This window comes from Nuphar pumila, chromosome 5 (assembly GCF_984573655.1).
Source record: "Nuphar pumila chromosome 5, dmNupPumi1.hap1.1, whole genome shotgun sequence".
Taxonomy (NCBI): Eukaryota; Viridiplantae; Streptophyta; class Magnoliopsida; order Nymphaeales; family Nymphaeaceae; genus Nuphar; species Nuphar pumila.
The window spans coordinates 119,723,361-119,743,641 of NC_143253.1; the positions used below are offsets into that span (position 1 = coordinate 119,723,361).

At 38.2% G+C, this 20,281-nt stretch overlaps 1 protein-coding gene across 2 annotated transcripts; it reads left to right on the top strand.

Moving 5' to 3' along the window:
* The first annotated feature begins 1,547 nt into the window (after positions 1-1,547).
* LOC149838374 (mitochondrial import inner membrane translocase subunit TIM50-like) lies at positions 1,548-19,619 on the top strand. Of its 2 annotated transcripts, XM_090006546.1 has the most exons (11): positions 1,548-1,879; positions 2,872-2,960; positions 9,958-9,994; positions 14,420-14,481; positions 14,567-14,680; positions 15,345-15,449; positions 15,529-15,627; positions 17,921-18,077; positions 18,683-18,785; positions 19,124-19,176; positions 19,294-19,619. In XM_090006546.1, exons 1-10 carry the CDS (start codon positions 1,609-1,611, stop codon positions 19,167-19,169), a joined length of 1,083 nt encoding a protein of 360 aa, XP_089862672.1. In that variant the 5' UTR covers positions 1,548-1,608; the 3' UTR covers positions 19,170-19,176; positions 19,294-19,619. The 2 variants fall into 2 exon arrangements, with proteins under 2 accessions (XP_089862672.1, XP_089862671.1); XM_090006545.1 differs by having other exon boundaries at positions 19,124-19,619.
* Positions 19,620-20,281: the final 662 nt, after the last annotated feature.

Sequence of the window (20,281 nt, forward strand, 5' to 3'; positions counted from 1 at the left end):
GTAGCGATTTACGAAAATCACGTAGCAAAAAAAAATGGAAAACTACTAAATCGAGTAGCGATTTATGAAAATCGCGTAGCAAAAAAAAAACAGAAAATTGTAGGAAAGGGTGTTACGAAAACTTCAAGCAAGAAACAACGGAAGGAAACATATGAGCGCCACGATCAAACAAAACACTTTATTGCCCTTTTTCGACAGTTACAAGAGGAAAAGAAAAGAAAGAATTTATACAAAGCCCCAAATTTTTTTTTGACCCGCGTCGGGGGGAGCCCTCGGACTCCCCTCCTGTAAGGGAAAAAACTCTGAATCAGGCTCCACAACTCATCAAGTTGAACCATGCTACAGTCAGTGTGCAGGTCAGTCGGTGCTTGATGGAGCAATGTAGGATCATTTGCTGGATGAACACAGAGGCAGAAAGAGAAGGGAGAGAGAGAGAGAGTTGATGTTCATGGCCTTCTTCAGGGGGGATTCCTTTCTCGAATAATTCTGCAGTGCAGGGACTGGGTCTTAAAAAACTATCTTCGGGGTACTCAAGTCTTTATAACCGCTCCTTTTATAGAATCGTCGTTTTTATGGCACCAATGGAGGAAAAGGTACTTAAGTCTTTGCAACTGCACCGGACTCCGACGCTAACTGATGCTGACAAACATGGAGATACGAGCCGCACGTGCTTACATACGTGACGCTCATTGGGACCCCAAACATGTGATGTAGCTAACGGCTGTCTTCAGGGACGGGGGGGGACATATAACTTGCTTCGCAAAAAATAGCTACCAAAATGGAGGCTTGTGAAAGCTGGTGGGCTTATTTCTCAAACGCAACCAATCTATCATGGCAATCATCTTCGGTGAATCAATACCAAGATCCATAATTCTATCCAGCAATTCCATGAGTTCAGGTACCCACTACCAAGCTAGTGTTGTTAACCTGTTAGACAAGAAATATTATGCTTGGACCAAGTCTAAATCATCCAAGATTCACGGAGCTCACACCTGAGGCGCCAGAATGGGATTCATATAGATCATTCTGGGTTGGTCTAGATCCAAGACATCCGAGATTGCTTGTTTGGATACAACTTGTGCCTGGATCCAACTTTGCATGACTAGTGCTTGTATTTCATATAACACACACCATGGGCTAGAACTCTTATACTCTAGCTATATTTTAGTTTTTCACATTTAAAAATTACGGATCTTAATTGCAACTCCGGTTGTATTCATGTTTGATATAAAACTTCATAAACCATACTTGTCTCCATATACTAATCGAATCCTATGAGTCCCAACCGAATTATCAATCGGACCTCTTTCTTTATTATCAAACCGGATCCTTGATGATCCAATACGGGTCGGGATCGGGACATACCGGATCCATTGACACTTATACCGGCCCATAATGTCCTCATTTTAGTGGGTCCCACATTCGGGTCCACCCATAAACGCAATTCAAGGAGGTCCGCATGTTGGGATTCTCAAAAAAAAAGGGCAACCAAAGGGAGTCGACTACCTTTACAAAACCTCCCCCAAAACCCTCAGAAGAATAAGACGACCATTTTGCCTCTCTCACTCTCCGACTCTCCTCCTGCTCTGTTGTGGTGGTGTGACTATAATGATGGCTGCTCTTGTTAGGAAGCCTGGGCTCCTCCCGAACCCCTCAAAATCCAGGCCCTTGTCTGCCTTATGGGCTTCTTCTTTACGTGCAAATGTCTCTTCTTCTTCTCCTGTGGAGGAACCCATCAACTCTTCTTCTGGGTCAGCTGATCTCGGTGATCAGGCTCCACCCACACAAGCCAATAACAAGAAACCATGGAGTTTTCTCAAGTTTGGGATATGGGGATCAGTAACAGCCTGTGTAGCTCTGGCTGGATATGCTACTGCTGGTGGGTGGTGGTTTTCTCCCTTTTTCTGAGTCTGTGGTATTGCTCTTCGATTCATTTCTTTGGAGGCTAGAGTGGTTTTGCTTGTTTGAGAATGATGGGTGTTTTCGAAATGTCACTTTTTTTTCGTTGTTTGATAATTTGAATTAGAGTTGGTGGAATGGAAGCTATATTTTTTCTGATATGGATTCATGACTTGGTTAATTTGGTTTATTTGATGTGATCACCAATCTGAGATTTTGTTTTGGTTCTTATATTCCTTCTGTTGAGATGGTTTGGTGGTTGAATCGATTTTCTTTACCTTTTCTTTTCTTTCTTCTCGAGTGTTGGATCGTTAGGTTGTCAATCGGTGGTGGGTGTTCGTTATAGTTTGTTGTTATTATTTGGCAATTTGAACGATTTGGTTTGGATTTTTAATCTTGGTACTTTTATTCCCATTTGCTTGCTATGTGGAATCTGGGTTTTATCACGCCAACCACTCGAAACTTGCAATGTTCCGTAGTATGGGTTTCTCTTTCTGCTTTAGACAAACTTATTCTCTTGGGATATTTCTTTTGACTTCTCAGAGAGTTACCTCTTAAGATTTTATACTATTTTGCTGGTTTTGCTGCAACATTCATTGTTTCCTGCTATCACCGTTGCACCTAATTTTGGTGCAGAACTGTTTAATGTGGAATAGCTTCTGTTTATTCTAGTTATTGTGGATCATGCCACTGTAGAACACCTATGGTGCAGCTTCATAGAGGAAAAGTAAGCGTCCCATAATCTTGCTCACCTTTTGTAGTTGCTTCAAAATTTTGCTGGTTTTATACGGTTGGCTTCTGATAGGCGCCCTAACCTGTTTAGGACTACCAGTAGTTGAGATAATTGCTCTGTTTTTTATCAATTGAGTGCTTCAGCATATAGGTTTGGTATTTGTTATTGAGTACAATGCTATGCCACTTGAAATTAACATTATTATGTTCTACAATGACACCTTTTTCATATGTTTGCAGCGTATACTTTGGAAGAAATAGACAAGAAGACAGCTGCATTGCGGGAATCTGCAAATTATACTGTAGAGGATGCGGCTTCTTCTCTTGATGTTAGTCAATAGCCGAAAATTTATAGTTTTTTGTTTAGTAAATATCACTAGAGCTACATATGGTATTTAGCCCCTTTTCTACTGACCCTTGCACCTTTTTTCCCCTTTTCTTAAGGTCATAGTTGCCATTGTTAAGAGACACAAACTAATGAAATATCCCCTTTTCTTAAGGTCATAAAAAGCATGTGCTAAATGAGTTGTGCTGCGTCTAGATTTATTTATGGTTTTCAATGATATAGGATGGACCTTCAGTTAAAAGAAATAAGAAAAACACATTTAAAATGTAAAAAATAAATAAAATCAGTAAAACTATTTGATAATATCACGATATTCTCATGATAATATCGCGTTATCAAATTAGCGATATTTTAATGATATTATTGTTTGATGAATTTACAGTGATAATATCGCGACATTTCAAAATATCGCCGATATTTGTGACTATGGTTTAAAAAATGTCTATTCTTCCTCTTAGCCACACCGTTCTGTTTAGGGGTATACATACATGATTTTTGATGAATAATCCCTTTCTCTTGCAAAAAACCTCTGAAATACATGACTAATATACTCTCCCCTAATATACTCTTAGCTACACCATTTTGATCACGGTTCTAATCTTGACAGAAAATTGAGTCTCAATCATAGCACAAAATTTCTTAAAGATTTCAAACAACTCATTTATGTTCTTCATAAAGTAGATCCATGTGAATCGAGTGTAATCATTAATAAAAGCAACAAAATAGCTAGAACTACCCTTAGGCAAAATTGGTGAAGGACCCCAAACATCCGAATAAAAAGGTCGAAAGCTCTATTTGATTCTATCTCTCTATGTAATCAAATGCACTGCTAAAATTAGTAACAAACATGTATGCAACGTAAAATCAATCGCCAATAAGTAAAAAAAAAACATGTTGAACATTACAAAACCTGCTGAAATATTAAAAACAATTGAATAAGCAAAGCAAACAACTATCAACAAATACCAAATAATTTAAAACAAAGTGCTAAAACTAACAAAGAACATATATTCAACATAAAATTAACGAACAACAAATTCACGAAGCATAGGATATTGCTATTGTCAAGTATAGTAAACATGTCATATTACAAAACCTGCCCAAATAAGATGTATCAAACATAAAATTAATCAACAAATGCATAAAGTTCAAAATAACTCTATCGTGAAGCATAGCTGCATAGTAAACCTGTTATATTACAAAACCTGCCCAAAAATTAAGAAGAATTAATAAACAACAAAAGCTATGCAATTTAAACATAATTTGAATTCTTAAAATAAAGTTAACAAATGCTTAAGTATAAGATATCACCTAAGTCACACAGACTCGGCCAAAAGGTCGACACACCCGCATCGACCGTACTCGACACGGGTGCAGCTTTGGACATGGCGCAGACACAGTAAACTAAGTGTCGGACTCGATCAACTAAGTGTCAGACTCGGTCAACGCACCAGGGCCGAGTCCCTCCATATTTTGGACTCGGTCAACTTTGACCGAGTCTATTTTTATCCATTTTTAGGGCAAAAGACGTATAAAAACTAAAAAAATCGATCTTCAATCGTCTTTCTCCTTCTTTATGTGTTATATTTTGGTAAGTTTGTGTTGTTACTTCAATAGAATTACTTTTTTATTTTTGCTTTAAAATTTAAAATCTTATTATTGTTATATATATATATATATATATAGCTGTGTCCCCGTGTACAAAATTTTTGAAATTGCTCCGCACCCGTGTCGCACCCGCACCCATGTGACACATGATATCACTATCATCATGCATAGTAAACCTATTATATTACAAAATCAGCCCAAATAATAACAAAATAGTCAAGTCCACCAAAATAGTCAATACAAGTTTAAGGAGTCAAAGACTCCAATATATATATATATGTATATATATATGTATATATATATATATATATCCCAAATGATGATAAGGAAAAGAAGAAAGCTATTCATGAGAATGACACGATGAAGATGCAAGTCCATCATTATCAGAATCATCTTGGTCTTTAACATATTGCCCTTCTTCAGTTTCTTCATAAGAATCAAAACTAGCTTCTTCTTCTTCTTCAACTCTCATAACTTTCTTTCATTTTCCTTTCCTAGAATACCCGCTCTTCTTCCTCTTTCCCTTTGTAGAACGAGTAATTGGACCTTCTTGATCCTTCGATGCCCGAGTTCCCTTTTCAACATCGCACCATGTGATAGATACATCATAATATACCATGTCATTACCACTTGGCCACTCATTTTTTCATCTACTTCCCTCAATATAATCGGGTTGATGTCTCTTTTGCTTATTCTTTCTTCTTATCTTTGTCTCAATTATTTATTATATTACACAAACACTAAATCATTTAACCTTTTGTGCAATAATTTGTTCCTTTTTTTTGTATGTTCCTGCATAAAAATCTTCAAGTTAATATATATTATATATATGTAATTTGAAAAGATTCACAAAAGTAATTTCAAAATTTTGCTTATCCTCTCAAAAGTACTCCTGTTACGCTCACAACTAGAAGCACTGCAAGTGAGGCCAAGAACTCGAATAACAAATTTTTGCAATTATGGTCACCCTATGCCATAAGCACTCCATGAAATAAAAAAATATAAAATGGATAAGTAATTATAATAAATCAATAATTTTTATATAATATATTAAAAAGTGTAACACTAAATTACTTGGCAAATACTCCTTTCTCTTTCATTTTGCCATCTCCATGCCAAAAGGTCCAATAGAATTGCTATAACTGCGTAATTGGTTATGAATCTCACTTCGATCTTAAATGTTTGAAATTATATGATCAATGCATTTATATTTTCCACCTTTAATTTCAAGATTTGCCTCTATATTTTCATACTCATAATATATTGCTGGATTAAAATATAATCCAGCTGCATACAATGGTTGATGCAATTGTAGTTCCCGTCTTCTATTCATTATCTCCCAAATAGGACCATATCATGTTTCCTTGTGCTTTAAGTTTACCTATCAAGTTATAAGAGCTAGTACCACAAATCAATGCTTAAAAAATCAACGAAATTAATTTAATAAATTCAATAACTTATAAATTATAATATACCTTTATCTGCTCTTTTGCACGATCCATCTTCTCATATATGTATCTCATGGCCGGCTTTTCATCATTATCAACCAAGTGAAACACCTCAACTAAATGACCCATTATTCTGCAAGCTTCACTTACACTTTTCTAGAATTTAGTTTACAGGATTATTCTTTAACATCTCCTCCCACCAACACTAGCTGCAACATTAGTCTTGAACTACTTCTCTCCAAGAACCATACATCTTAACTCCTTTTTTGATTCACACAAGCTATGAAGAGTAAAAAATCTAGTGGCAAAGCGCGTTACGATTGACGTATATAGCTCTTTTTGCCGTATACATTCTCATCAAATGCAATGATTGACCATGATCTTATATATATACATACCAAGAAGAAGAAGAAGAAGAAGAAGAAGAAGAAGAAGAAGAAGAAGAAGAAGAAGAAGAAGAAGAAGAAGAAGAAGAAGAAGAAGAAGAAGAACATGATGCCGGAGGATGCACGAGGGCGACGACACAACGTATGAGGTTGCGACTGCAAAAGTGATCGAGAGAGAAGAGAGATCGAGAGAGCAGAGAGAAAACGAAAGAGTAAGAGGGGAAGGATTTTATATCCCTCCCCTCCCCTTCTTGTCTTTTCGTATTAAAAAGAAAAAAAAGACTTTCTTGCCATCGCGGTTAGGCACCGAGTAAAAAAAAAGGGCCATTTTTTTTAAACCTAGGCGTCTAGCTATGTCACATGGGTGCGGGTACGGGGGTGCAGCACTTTCAAAAACCTTGGGTGCGGGGGTGCGGCAAAAAAAAAAAAATATATATATATATATTAATTATAATTTTTAAGTTTTATCAGTTATCAGTTAAAGAAAATGTTTTAATGAACCATTTACATTTTCACAGTTTGAATTAGTTCATACTTACACATGCATGGCTTAATCTTTGAGACAAGCATATAACTATTTGCAGGATTCCGACATTGAAAATATCAGTGCAGGAAGAAGAGCTGTTTCAACTCCCCACCTGAGCCAACACATACTGAACATCCGAAAGCCCACATAGCGGCAAGGGGACCAACAATGACAGAATGCTGCAGTGTGTCCTGCCAAACCGCATGTCCAAGCCCTCTGGCAAGATGCACAAAGAACCTTGCAGTTGAGCCGTTAACACCGAGTAGGGACATGATTCCGCTGCAGCAAAGGGAAAGCAAACACAAAGACCCAAAAAAGCATAAGTTGTGCGCACGGAGACCCCGACGTTCTAAGAGGGAGAGAGGGAAGACGGAGAGGAGAGGAGAGGAGAGGAGGAGAGCAGAGGGAGTCGGGGGCATACCTGGAGCGATCGGGGGCGACGACGACGTAGGGGTTGACGGAGAGCAGAGGCAGTCAGAGAGGAGATGAAGGGAGCAGGGGGCCTCAACCCCTCCCCTGTCGACCCAACAAGAGAGTGAGAGGGAGCAGGGGGGCTCGGCCCCTCCCCTGCCGACCCAACAAGAGAGCGAGAGAGAGAGCAAGAGGGTACCTGCGACGAGGGTGAGGAGGAGGTGGTGTCGGGCTCCCCTGCGAGACTTCGAGAGGAGAGTAGGCGAGCGAGAGAGTGGAGCTGCGCGGGAGAGGAGATTAGAGGAGAGGATTAGGGCAAATTTTTTTTGCCCTAATCCTCTTTCACAACCCCTTTTGATCGGACAACATAATTTTTTTACGTTAAAAAATTGGACGAAAATGACCCTAGGTGCGTTGACTGCACCCAACGTCGTGTTGACTGCACTGGGTGCCGCACCCGCACCCGCGTCGCGTCGACGCGGGGCGGCACCTGCTTTGCCGAGTCCCAGTGACTTAGGCGTCTAGCTATGTCACATGGGTGCGGGTGTGGGGGTGCGACACTTTGAAAAAACTTGGGTATGGGGGTGCGGCAAAAATATATAATATATATATATATATATATAAAGTCCAAAAGTTGGACATAAATGACCCTGGGTGCGCTGACCGCACCCAGGGTCAGGTTGACCGCACCCGCACGCGCACCTGCATTGCGTCACGTCGATGTGGGTGCGGCACCCAGTTGGCCGAGTCCCTGTGACATAGGCGTCTAGTCGGTGCTTTGACTACATCGATATCTTTGGATCCAAATAGAATGTCATGACTTTTTGCCAGCCTCTCTCACATTCCTTTACATGATCTAACACAAATTTTAGATCCACCCAAACTGTTCGACGACACAAGATAGTGCAGTCTAGAACTATAAATGTGCCCAAGTCATTAATGCCACAACATAGACTCATCCAAAACTTCTGCTCTTAAACCATCTCCAAGTCTCTTTTGGCAACTTAAATCTAACGAGTCTATGGCCAATTTCAATCCTCCTTCCTGAAAGATAATCCTGCACAACACAATCCACAGGAGAAAAGATTACATTGCAATTATGTCTAATGATTTGACCAACAGATATATGATTCATAGCTAAAGAAGGGACATGAAAAACTTGCGAGATATTCAAGTTGTTCCCAAGACAAGACATGAAAGTAATGATTCCAACCTTGGACAGAGACATAGAGGACCCATCAGCAGCGAAATGAGCCATTACAATGATGATAGTTAGTCAAAATAGACTCTTGTGTGGTCATGTGACATGATGCACCGGAGTCTATTAACCAACCTGTAGAAATACTTAGAATACCCGCAAGGACTACCAAAAGGGTTAGAATGAGCTACAGAAGAAGAAGAGACAATATCACCAGACTAAGAGGTTGAGCAGCAGATCAAAGATGTGAAGAGTTTCCTGTACAAGAAGTACAATGAGCATTGGTCTCAAATGACAAAGTATTCTTGGGCTTATCAACTTCTCCAGCACAAGAAACAATGAAGGTCCCATTGTTCTTTTTTCTTCAACACAGGGCAAGCCTTATTCATATGACCAAGCTTTTTACAGTAGAAGCAATGAAGAAAGCTCATGCCACTTTTTAATCTTTCATATCTTCCATTTTCCACCTAAAAACTCCAAAATCGTTACCCTCCATATCACTCCAACCCCAACTGCAATTTAATGGAAGCCACACAAAGACGACAATTACAACCAAACAATATCCAAGAAATCTGCATATCACTTAGCCACAAATCCAAGCAAGATATCTGCTATAGTGTGCCTCAATGACAACCTGCAAATGACCTCCACCAATGACCACACTTAACAGAAGTCAATAACATTCTACAAACCACCCCTTCCAACATCCCAAACCCCCAACTACAAAATTTTAGATCCTGCACAAACACTCAACTTCAGCTATACAAGTATCAGGTATGTTGTGTACTAGAGAAATTCTGTAAAGCTGCAGGCCAAAAGAAGGCAGCACACAAGAGTGTCAACATTGAGACCAAGGATTGACGATAGGCATCCAAAAAAATTGTTTTACAAGAATACTACCACCAGAAAGTAGCAATTCCAATGCTCAGATAATACTCGCAGCAAAAAGAGTTGACTATCTAACTTCTTGCTAATATACAAAAATGCCCTTCATAAATAATCCTATGGACAAGCATGAGTGATGATAGCGCAAAAACTGAAAGAATACATATGATACATTTACATATTACACAACTTACACTTGTCAACACATTGCATGCTCCTAATTGTGCTAATAACTCTTTAAACTGGTTCTGGTTCCAAACCTAATGATTACAAGATTATATAATTTGGCATGTTGAAGATCCTTGCATTCCAAGGAATCTGACAGCCATCTGATAGCTATCCAGGTAGCTTTCTGGAAAACAAGGCTGTGTACATGAACTGTTCCTAGGGATTTTAATTTCTTCATCTGCTTTTTGTTCATTGTTCATTTGTAGCTTACAGTTTATCGTTGCATTTTTTTTGCCCTTCATGATTTTCATCTTAATGGAATGAAACCTTTCTGTTTTTCTGTGGAGCAGAAAATTCAAGCTCTCCTTTATTCAGCTGCTATGACAGGTGATTCTTTGACTATCAAATTTAATTATTATGTTAAGGATACTGATAACTCGATGAATTCCTATGTGCTCATGGTCCTTATTTATGGATTTGAACTGTTAAGTACCATGTAGTTTTCGTGCATATTCTTGCGCTAGCCTTTTCTAGGAAGCCAAACTATCATACTGTGTGTGGCAGGGAACATGTAAGGGGTTGTCGGGTGGGAGAGAAGAGGTGACTCCACAACAAAAATGATTATGTGATTATGATGGGCATGTTATGACATTGTGTGTGTATGGACATGGTTGTTTTTCTTCTGTCTCTAGATGTGCCTTTTTGACTTGTCTGAAATCTGCATGAATAATTTGTAACACCTATATCACGTGGACCTTCAAAGTGGTTGGTGTTACTGTGCTGGTGCAGGTACTGTTGGGTAGTTCAATCGACATTTTATATGCAATATTATTTGTATATCGCATTATTTGCACATATTATGTGTTTTACATTTTTTCTGGTTCTTTTCTTCAGTACATATACATGTGTAGGCAAGAACACACACATACACCTTAAAAAATTGTAACATGTCTCGTACTCTTGCTGTACCACACACCCCTACTCACTTGACATAAGGTAATTGCTATAATGAAAGGCATGTCTGCTAAACTAGACTATCAACTAAAAAAGCCCAGCCCTACTTGAGTAAAGTAGATGTAAGCTAATAGACCATATCTCTTGCTGGGCCAATTCAGATCCATTAGATGAATGGCTTAGCATAAGTGCTGGGCTCTCTCGGACTATTAAGTCAAGCCTCCTTACTGCTTCAATAATTTGCGTTTATACACAATTCTGTGTTATTCTCTTCCAATCCTAGAAGTGAAATCTGGGAAACAGTGATAAACTAGCAGCCTATGATTACTTCAATGGGAAGTAATGTTTACACATGGTTCTTGCTATAGGTTTATGAGGCTGATCAATATCTGAATCAACCTGAAAGGTTTGAGAAGGGGGAACTGGGGAAACAAAGATCTCTTTTTGCCTGTCACATGGATTCTCCATTTTGAATCCTTTTCCGTATCCCTTTATATGTTAGACACATTGGAAATTTCATAAAAATGGCCTTATCCCTGTATCCACAGACGGTTCCATGTGACATAGACTTTTGCAGTCTGAAAACTGGTTAAGGACAAGGGTAACAAGTAATACAACTATATCGAACATTGTCAATGGATGAGAAATTTCACTGGAGAATTTATGGAAATTTTCTCTTTTTAGGATAATGTCAGGAAGATAACAATTTTGAATTAAGGAATTGGAAAAGGGGAAAGTTTTATAGGACGACTATTAGGCCCGCTTTACTATATGGTACAGAATGTTGGGCTGCCAAGAGACATCATATTCAAAAAATGAGTGTAGCTGAGATGAGTATGCTTAGATGGATGTGTGGAAATACAATAAAAGATAAGATTCGGAACGAGGAGATACGTAAGAAGGTAGGCGTTGCACCCATTGAAAATAAGATGAGAGAGAATCATTTACGGTGGTTTGGACATATTCGGCGAAGGCCTAATGATGCTCCAGTTAGAAGTGGGAAAATATATTAGTTAAAAGAGGTCGGGGTAGGCCTAGGAAGACTTGGATGGAGATGATAGGAAAGGATATGAATGCTTTGAACCTCACCGAGGACATGGCATTGGATAGAAATGATTGGAGGAGAAGGATTCATGTGGCAGATCCAGAATGATTTTCTTTGTTGGTTCATATCGCCAACCCCAATTGTTTGGGATGAAGGCGTAGTTGTTGTTGTTGTTGATTTGGAAAAGGGGAAAGAAGGAAAATGGTCTTCTGATGTTAGTAGCAAGGCATTTTGGCACGAATCAAGGAACTGAAAAGGGGGAAAGAAAGAAAAAGGTATACTAATGTTTGTAGCAAAGCATTTTGGTGCGAATCATAGCACTTCGTTTGACTTGAAAAAGTTTTCATTATAATCTCACATTACATTGGAAATTGCTGATATTTTCTACTGTTATGAAAATTTAATGGTAAATTTTTAATATGTTAAAGCTTTGGAAACATTTAGAACTAGTTAACTTAGAACTGATTGGCAGACTTAATACTTTGCTTGTGCGAAGTTTTGTCAATTATCCTAATATGCTAGATTGCTAGATGTTTTAGATATGTTTGACAGCTAACTTTACCTGGATCTGCAATATTATCTCCTCCCCATGTCAAAGACGGGAAGAAGAAGAGAGAATAACACGTTATACTGCTATAAACTTTCATTTTACAACAGATTTATATTTAGTGTTGGATGGAAAAAGGGTAGGCATTAATATCATCAATTTGTAGCACAAATATGAGAAAATTAAGTCGGACTTGTCTAATGCTTAGCTGACATTTTTGGTGGACAACTATAAAAAAATTGCATTCTTAAAATACATTTTATCTTGAAACTAGGAATAAAATCATTTATAAATGCAGAAGCATTTTTGGGGGAGAAATGTTGAGTTAGTCTCCAAGTGAGTTAGCAGTTAGTGTTTTATGCATATTACACTAATTAATGTGGTAAGACTTCTGTGTTAACTCAGAACTTCTCTAAATTGAAAAACACCTTGATGAAATTCCTCATCTATAATAAACACATATTTCTGCATGTCTATACTACAGGATGGAGCAGGGGCCACACACACACACACACACACACACACACACACACACACACACACACACATTAAGCAATTGAATTAGACTCCTCTACTTAATTAATTTAGAGAACTTATTTACATAACTGAGTGAAGCCCAACTTAATTAATTAGTCTCCTCTACTTAAACAAGCTAAATTCCAAACTCCAAGCAAATCTCATGATCCACTTTCATTTGGGTTTGGATCAGGGTCTGGGTATAGGTAAGATATACATCCATATGGGTTGATTGGACTTTGGTATGTTCTCTAGCAACTACTAGGCAGACATTATCTGAAAATTGTCATCTAAGATAACTATAAAATCTCATTAACATTGTTCTTCTTTTAACATTAACCAACACATTAAGCAATTCAGAGGAAGGTAGACTTCAATGATCAAGTAGCCAAACCATTGAGAATGAGGCGATATTGTCATATGATATGAACCAACATTTTGTTTAGAGAAAGCATTGAGGACTGAGGATCAAGTAGCCAAAGCATGATACATTTTGAGAAAGAATCAGTCCCTCAATGTAATACTTCTACCATTATAGAGCACATTTCCCATATGAACATATGTAGTCTCCTTTATCATTTTCCCCTACAATACTAAATTTATCATCTTTCGATTCTAACCAAGAGCATATTCTCCAAAAAAAGTCCTAAAAAAACCAAGAGCATGTATGCATCAGCCATTGATGGAGGCCTCTGCCCGTTACCCCTTGGTTCCGCCCCTGTGACGGAGGAAATTAGACTGAATCAAGATAATTGAGTTCTCTAGTCGGCCATCCTGTGGTTACGATTCATGTCCACACGCCACTACTAGTGAGGCTCTTATGGCAAAGGTGTGATTGTTGTCTGAGTATGTTGATTGCCCATTGGAAGAAAAACAGAGTAGAATAAGTACATCTTCCCAAAATGAAGTATGAGTTGCGCTTTAGGTGTTTATCTTTTGTCACAAAACGATTAGCTACTTTTCATGTACTCAACCAACTATTGGAAGTTATGGAAGAAGCTGAAGGTTCAAAAGCTTCATGATATTGAATTTGAGAGAGCTCTGCAGTGCACCATCTGTTTGCAACCTATTTCTCTATGGAGTTCTGTCAGAAACAGCCAGAAGAAAATAGAACTCTTCAACATTTCCCACTACTACAAAAAGCCATTATGATCCTTTGCCCAACATGGGATCCGAGATACTATAAGTTGATTAAAATTGACTGAATATAGTACTTGCAGTGTGAACCAGGGTTACTGGAAGCTTGTCCTATATGTGGGGAATGTGTTTTTGGGAGACTCTTTATGAAACATTAAACTTGATGTTCTGGAAGCTTGTGGCAAAAATAAACCGAAAGGGTATGTTTGCTTTGGTCACAGGTGGGGATGAAAAATCACAGCTGAGAAAGTAGAATGTGTGTTTGTTGGTTACAGGGTTAATCTTGTGACCAAGTTTCACAAGGTCCAAGGCAAAAACAATCACAGCTGGCAATCACAATCACAACTTGTACTTTTCTCATGTTTCACTAACCTTGAGAAAAGTGTTGATATTGTGATTTACTATCACAAAATCTTGAGAAAATCCAAGAATCACATGGCATTGCAAACATGCCCAAAATGGTGAAATGCATTTCCTATGCAAAACACATTCCAAACACGTTTCTCTTTCCCTTCATGTTATCCGTGGTATGAATTTATGTGCTGCATTTATCTCTATGAAGAATTATATTTCCTGTCTTTTCTGTCAGTAATTTCTTTTGCTTTTATTACAGTGCCTGCTAAATGCGTAGAGTTATATATGGATGTTAGGAGGTCAATTGACGAGCATGTTAAGGTGAGAGAGTTCATGATATTTGCAGCTATTTAGTGCATGAAAAGATGATTTATGAGACCTGTAAATTTGTCATGCTCTGCAACAGGGATTCACGGATCCATCCTCAGAAAAACTTCTTCCAGATCTGCTTCCACAAGAACAACATGTCTTCACATTAGTGCTAGATCTTAATGAAACAATGATATATTCTGATTGGAAGGTAACATGTTGCATTGGTGCTGTTACTTTTCATTAATGGTTCGTGTTCTATCCATTTCCCCCTCCATTGGTTGCTTGAAGTGGTATCTGCTTCAATATTTGGTATAAGATTAAGATGGACACCATGTACCATTTCTGCATTTCCAAGATAATGTTTTGGAGGAATCCATATAGGAGAAAATATCAATATATTTGTCTAAACAGTCATTTTTTTGCATTTGATTTTCTTAGCGGTGCATGTAATGATAGACCACGCTAACCCATCAACAGAAAAAAGGAAATAAAGTAGAGAGGAATTTGAGAAAAGAAAACTATTAAGCTTCATCTTTTCGAATTAAGATGTTCATCCATGCAGCCACTATTCCCTGCCTATGAAATCTCAGTCCTTTCTGTCCAACAAAGTACTTAGAATTAAAATCTCTTTCTTGTCTCACATAGTAACTGGAAGATGTTACAATTAAAATGCCTCTTTATGTCTCACACAGAAACGTGTTTCATCTCTTGTTTTTCTTAGGAGATGCATTCTTTTTACCATTTTCTTCTAATCAATTTTGTCTTCTTCTCTACTTACGGCCTCACATATTGTATATGATTTTCACTTAAGTTTTATGTAATAGACATCATTAGTAGTATAAAGGTAACCAAAATATTCTTTTTCCATGTAGCGTGAGAGAGGCTGGAGAACATTCAAAAGACCTGGAGTTGATGCCTTCCTGGAACATCTAGCACAATTTTATGAAATAGTTGTTTATTCAGACCAGTTGAACATGGTAATATCTGAGTTGATTTTTTTTATTTGAGGCTATAGTTTTTTCTCGAGATCATGAGTTACTTTGTTTCCTTCTACAGTATGTTGATCCAATCATTGAGAGATTGGATGGGAAAGGCTGTATACGATATAGACTTTCAAGAGCTGCAACAAGATATGTTGACGGAAAGCATTACAGGGTGAGTTTGGGGCTGATTTATTTTAAAACCCTTTTGTTGGAGAATGAACTATTATCTAGGATCCATTGTTGTACTTATCTTCTTTCTGCTTATTTATATATTCCTAGAGGGTAAAATCAAATTTCTACTTGAAGTTAATATAGGGTTCAAAGGGAATAGAGGCTGACTGTAGTCTTCTGTATATTCCAATTATATGACACAAAGGGGACAGAGGCTGACCATATAATGTTTTGTTTATTCCAATAATGACTGAAGTCACTGAACAACTGTAACACTCATGGTATTTCAAGAACTGCTTTATGTTTTGTACAGAAGCTGAGAACTGATGCTATTGAATTGTTGGTGCCTTGGTCAGTTCCTCTCTTAACCTTGCTGAACATCCATCCATGGAAGGGAGAGCACCCACTCTTGGAAGTTGAGAACCTCATTAAGACTACCAAGAGCCCCTGCAGAAGGCCCCAACAGTGTAAATCGCCAAGTTATGATCCTCTCAGGCTCCTTTCCCACCTATTTAACTAGTCAACCTCAGAAATCCCTTTAAAAGCTACTAAATCATGGGTAATGTAGATCCTCTAGAGGAAATTATATGCTAACTCAATATCACATCTGTAAGCATGCAATTTTTATATGGCAATACAGTAAATATATTATCAAATATGCCTAATCTGCCTAACTTGGCAGAAAGGGCTGGTCTCATAAAACATGTTATTTCAAGTATTCATTTCCCTTTCAAGTATTCAAAATAACTTCCTTTTAAGCTTGGAAAAGTCGCACACCATGTGGTGAGCTTTTTCTTTTTTCTCCTTGATTTGTTTGTCCAAAATGGTGAACCCGTGGGTGAGAAAGAAGCCTCCAGTAGCATTTTCTCTCTATGACTTCTTTTCTCGTCTATCCAAGAACACCATCAATATCCCTAAGAATGTGGAAAGGAGGTTGAAGATGGCTTCCCTCTTTGTTATGAAAGGAGCTGGATGTTTCACAAAGAGAAAGGGTGCTGGTGGTGGTCAATCCTATTATGCCTAAGCATTTGCTGGTGGGTCTCCTTAGCAATTGCTAACTATATGGAGATGGTGATAGCTGGTGGGTCTCCTTAGCAATTGCTAACTATATGGAGATGGTGATAGCTGGTGGTTAATCCTATCATGCGTGAGCATTCACAAGCGGCCTCCTTAGCAATTGCTGACCAACACCAAGTGGAATGGCCTGGGATTTGGAAATGATGGGTAGGTTTGAATGAGGATTTCTAGGTTAGAATTAGTTTAAAAATTGGTAATGGCAGGCTGACCAATTTTTGGACAGATCCTTGGGATGCGGTTGATGCTCTTGTACCTAGGTTACCCTCTATATACACTCTTCAGGGAACGCTGGACCTGCTTGTGAGACCATATTTGGCAGAAGATGGTAGGATGTAGTGCTAATGTGTAATGTCACTCTAGTAGAGACTTATGGAGTGGATGGAGATTATGTGACACTATCTCAGCTATTGGACTTTATAAAAAATGGCTGTCATGATGGTTTGGGATTCTAACAGAACAAATGAGATCTCAGTGTGCTCGTTATTATTCTCAGTTAGATTTGTCACATGGATATGGTCGTGGATAGAGGACAGAGCCATTTATACAAAGTTGTTGTTTTATGACTAAATGACTAATATATAAACGGATATGGTATGGGAGTAGAATTGGAGTATCCATCTGATGTACACCCAGGGTGCTTCTTTTTACCAAAAAAGGCTGTTTGGAATGAGGCCTCTAACCAAAAGGGTCATTATTTTTCAAGGATAGTGTCTTTAGTCTTGACTCCCCCAAATTGCCAAAATTTGGCTTTACATTGGCAAATTGGTGTTCACATGGTTAAAAAAAGGGTCATTTTATGGAGGTTGAGGCACTCACTTTGTGGTGGCTTATCTGGCTGGGGCAGAATAACAGTGTTTTGTACCACCCTCAATTAATCTATTTTGCATTTTTCGAGTAGCCAGATTCCACTTCTAACATGGACAGGGTTTCTTCTATAGATTGAAATTCTCGTACCTATTCTGTTCTCTCATTGTATTTTGTCTGTGGGGACTGCTTGTCGTTCATTTCTTTTTATTGGTACTTGAAAGTTATGTTTCCTTGAAAAAGAAAAGGAACTATATCATTTGTAATAATTGCAATTATTTGCATGCAAAAAATGACTATAACAATGCATTTTTTGTTTGTCATTATTATTATTTTTTAAAGTTTATTGCCACCAAGATATTTGGTTGTATGATAAGATTATTTTTGCTCCTGGAATGGTTTGCTACATACAGGACCTATCGAAGTTGAATAGAGATCCTTCACGAGTAATGTACATAAGCGGCCATGCACTTGAAAGTTGTCTTCAACCAGAAAATTCTATCCAAATTAAGCCATGGAAGCTTGAAGCAGATGATACAGCACTTTTGGATCTGATACCATTCCTTGAATGTAAGCTTTCTATTCTCCATTCAATCGTTCGTTTGTGAACTTCTCTTTGAAGCATATTTTAATATGTTCTTTTTTATATTTGTATTTTAGATCATGTCATCCCACCCTCCCCAACCTTTGCCTGGTCCAACATCGTGATCCTAAACCCGTGCACCTTCTCCAATAAGTTATGGTCCTTATAGCCTGTCATGCTTGATGACTGTCTGATATGGTTAAGTCCAACCATGTTAAAGCTCTTATGCATTTGCAATTCTGCCTTGCTAGGTAGATGAAGTGTCTCTTAATTTGTTAATGTTGCATCGATATCCATGGTGTTGCATATGTGAAAAGATCAGGTGCCATACGATTGCACAAATATTTGTGCATTAAGCACCTGATCAGCCTCCTTCTTGGGGACAGGGCCTGTCAGTTGTGGGGCCCAAGGCCTGATGGAAGGCAATCAGGTGCTTAATGCACAAATTTTGTGCCATGTGATTGCACCTGATCCGGATTCGTTGCATATCCATCAAACATGAAGCACATGCACATATGCAGACAGACATTCATTATAAGTATGAACCAGCTAGCATGTCTTGCGGAATTGACATCCTATTTTTGGACTGTAGATGTAGCCAGGCATAGACCAGCTGATATAAGGCCTGTTCTAGCTTCTTATCACGGGCGTGATATTTCCAAGGAATTCATCGAACGTTCCAAGGAGCACCAGCGGTAATTTCATACTCTTTGTGGCCTTTATGAAACGTGAAAAAAAATCTGTTTAATTAATGCTGTAAGCATTCATGCACCATGCATAGACATGCAATTTGTACATGATATGGGAACACTGGCAAACTATGTCACAGGAATACTTCATTTTGGGCCCTGTATAGCTTCCCCTTATATACTAGTCATATTGAAAACTTTATAAAAATGGCCTCGTATCTGCAGCCGAATCCATGTGACTGCTGGCAGACAGATTAAACTTTTCAGGTGCCCTGTCGTTAGTAGTGTTTCGTTTCAACTTGAAGATGCCCATTTTAGTTGATTGGTAAATTTAACTTGTGCAGGCGCATGCAAGGGCAGAGACAACAAGGGCGCATGTGGTGGCGATAAATGCAAGGTTGCATCGAGGAACAAACTTGGAACTTCTAAAAGTTTTGCTGGATAAGCTTTCTCTGATTTGCGAGATGCTTCTACAATCTTGATTGATTTGTTTTTTTGTTTTTGTTTTTGAAAGGCAAGCTGGGGTTAGGCAGACCCCTACCAGATATCTCTTAAGCCCTATGTGGCAGAGGGATTCGAACCTGGACCTTCAGCTTGGCACAGGACCCCTCTTGTGTACCATAACAACACTTGACAATAATGCATTTTTTGCATCCAATATGCACTTCAATTGCTCAACTGAAATTCAGCAAATACACTGACCTCCACGTGCTTGTACTTTTGAGCTTCTCTTGCCATGCTGATGTTACTTACTAGCAGATGCCGAAATTGAACGAGATCCTGTCATGATGCTATTCAATCTGCTCTGACGAATAATAAATTCATTGTTCTTTATGGTTATTGTCCTTTCCGTTCTCCCCCTCCATGTACTTTATGTTTTTTCTTGTTCGGATGATTTTGTTGGATGCGTAACCCAATGGTTTATCCTATCCCAATCCTATTCTATCATATCTTAAATCCTAGGGAAATTTTCAAATACCCCCAAACTTTTGGGACTAATTCATACACCAAAAGTTTGGGAGTTGCAAATTCACACCAAGGTTTTTACTTGGTCACGAATTAACGTTGGGTTGTTTATGGGTTAACATTAACTCATGTTTTAAATTTACCATTTTATCATTGTAACTCGTGACATGAGTTTGACCGCAGGGCTGTCAACAAAATGTATTTAATATAAAAAAGTCTATTGATTACGATGATATAGGAAGTTTGAACTCTTTGACTTTCCTAATATAAAACAAAAATACTAATCAATATGAAAATTAAGTATTTATTAAAATTTAAATAATTTATATAATCATGTTCAAATTCTATCCAGCCAACTAATCCAATAATGACCTAATGGTAGCACAACTGGGTACGTGTTTGGTATGCATGAAGTTTCAAGTTTGTTCATCAAAAGAGCTGAGTGAGGGTGGTCACCCTAAAGAGAAAAAAGAGAGAGATGAGAGTGTGTGAAAGGGAGAGAGGCCCTTGGGATTATGGAGAGTGAGGGGAGGGGT

Bases quoted from the DNA above. Each gene is read 5' to 3' on its own strand.
- LOC149838374 (XM_090006545.1), top strand. From the start codon at position 1,609: ATGATGGCTGCTCTTGTTAGGAAGCCTGGGCTCCTCCCGAACCCCTCA. The intron at 14,681-15,344 runs GTAACATGTTGC...TTTTCCATGTAG, and splicing joins TGATATATTCTGATTGGAAG to CGTGAGAGAGGCTGGAGAAC. The intron at 15,628-17,920 runs GTGAGTTTGGGG...TGCTACATACAG, and splicing joins TTGACGGAAAGCATTACAGG to GACCTATCGAAGTTGAATAG.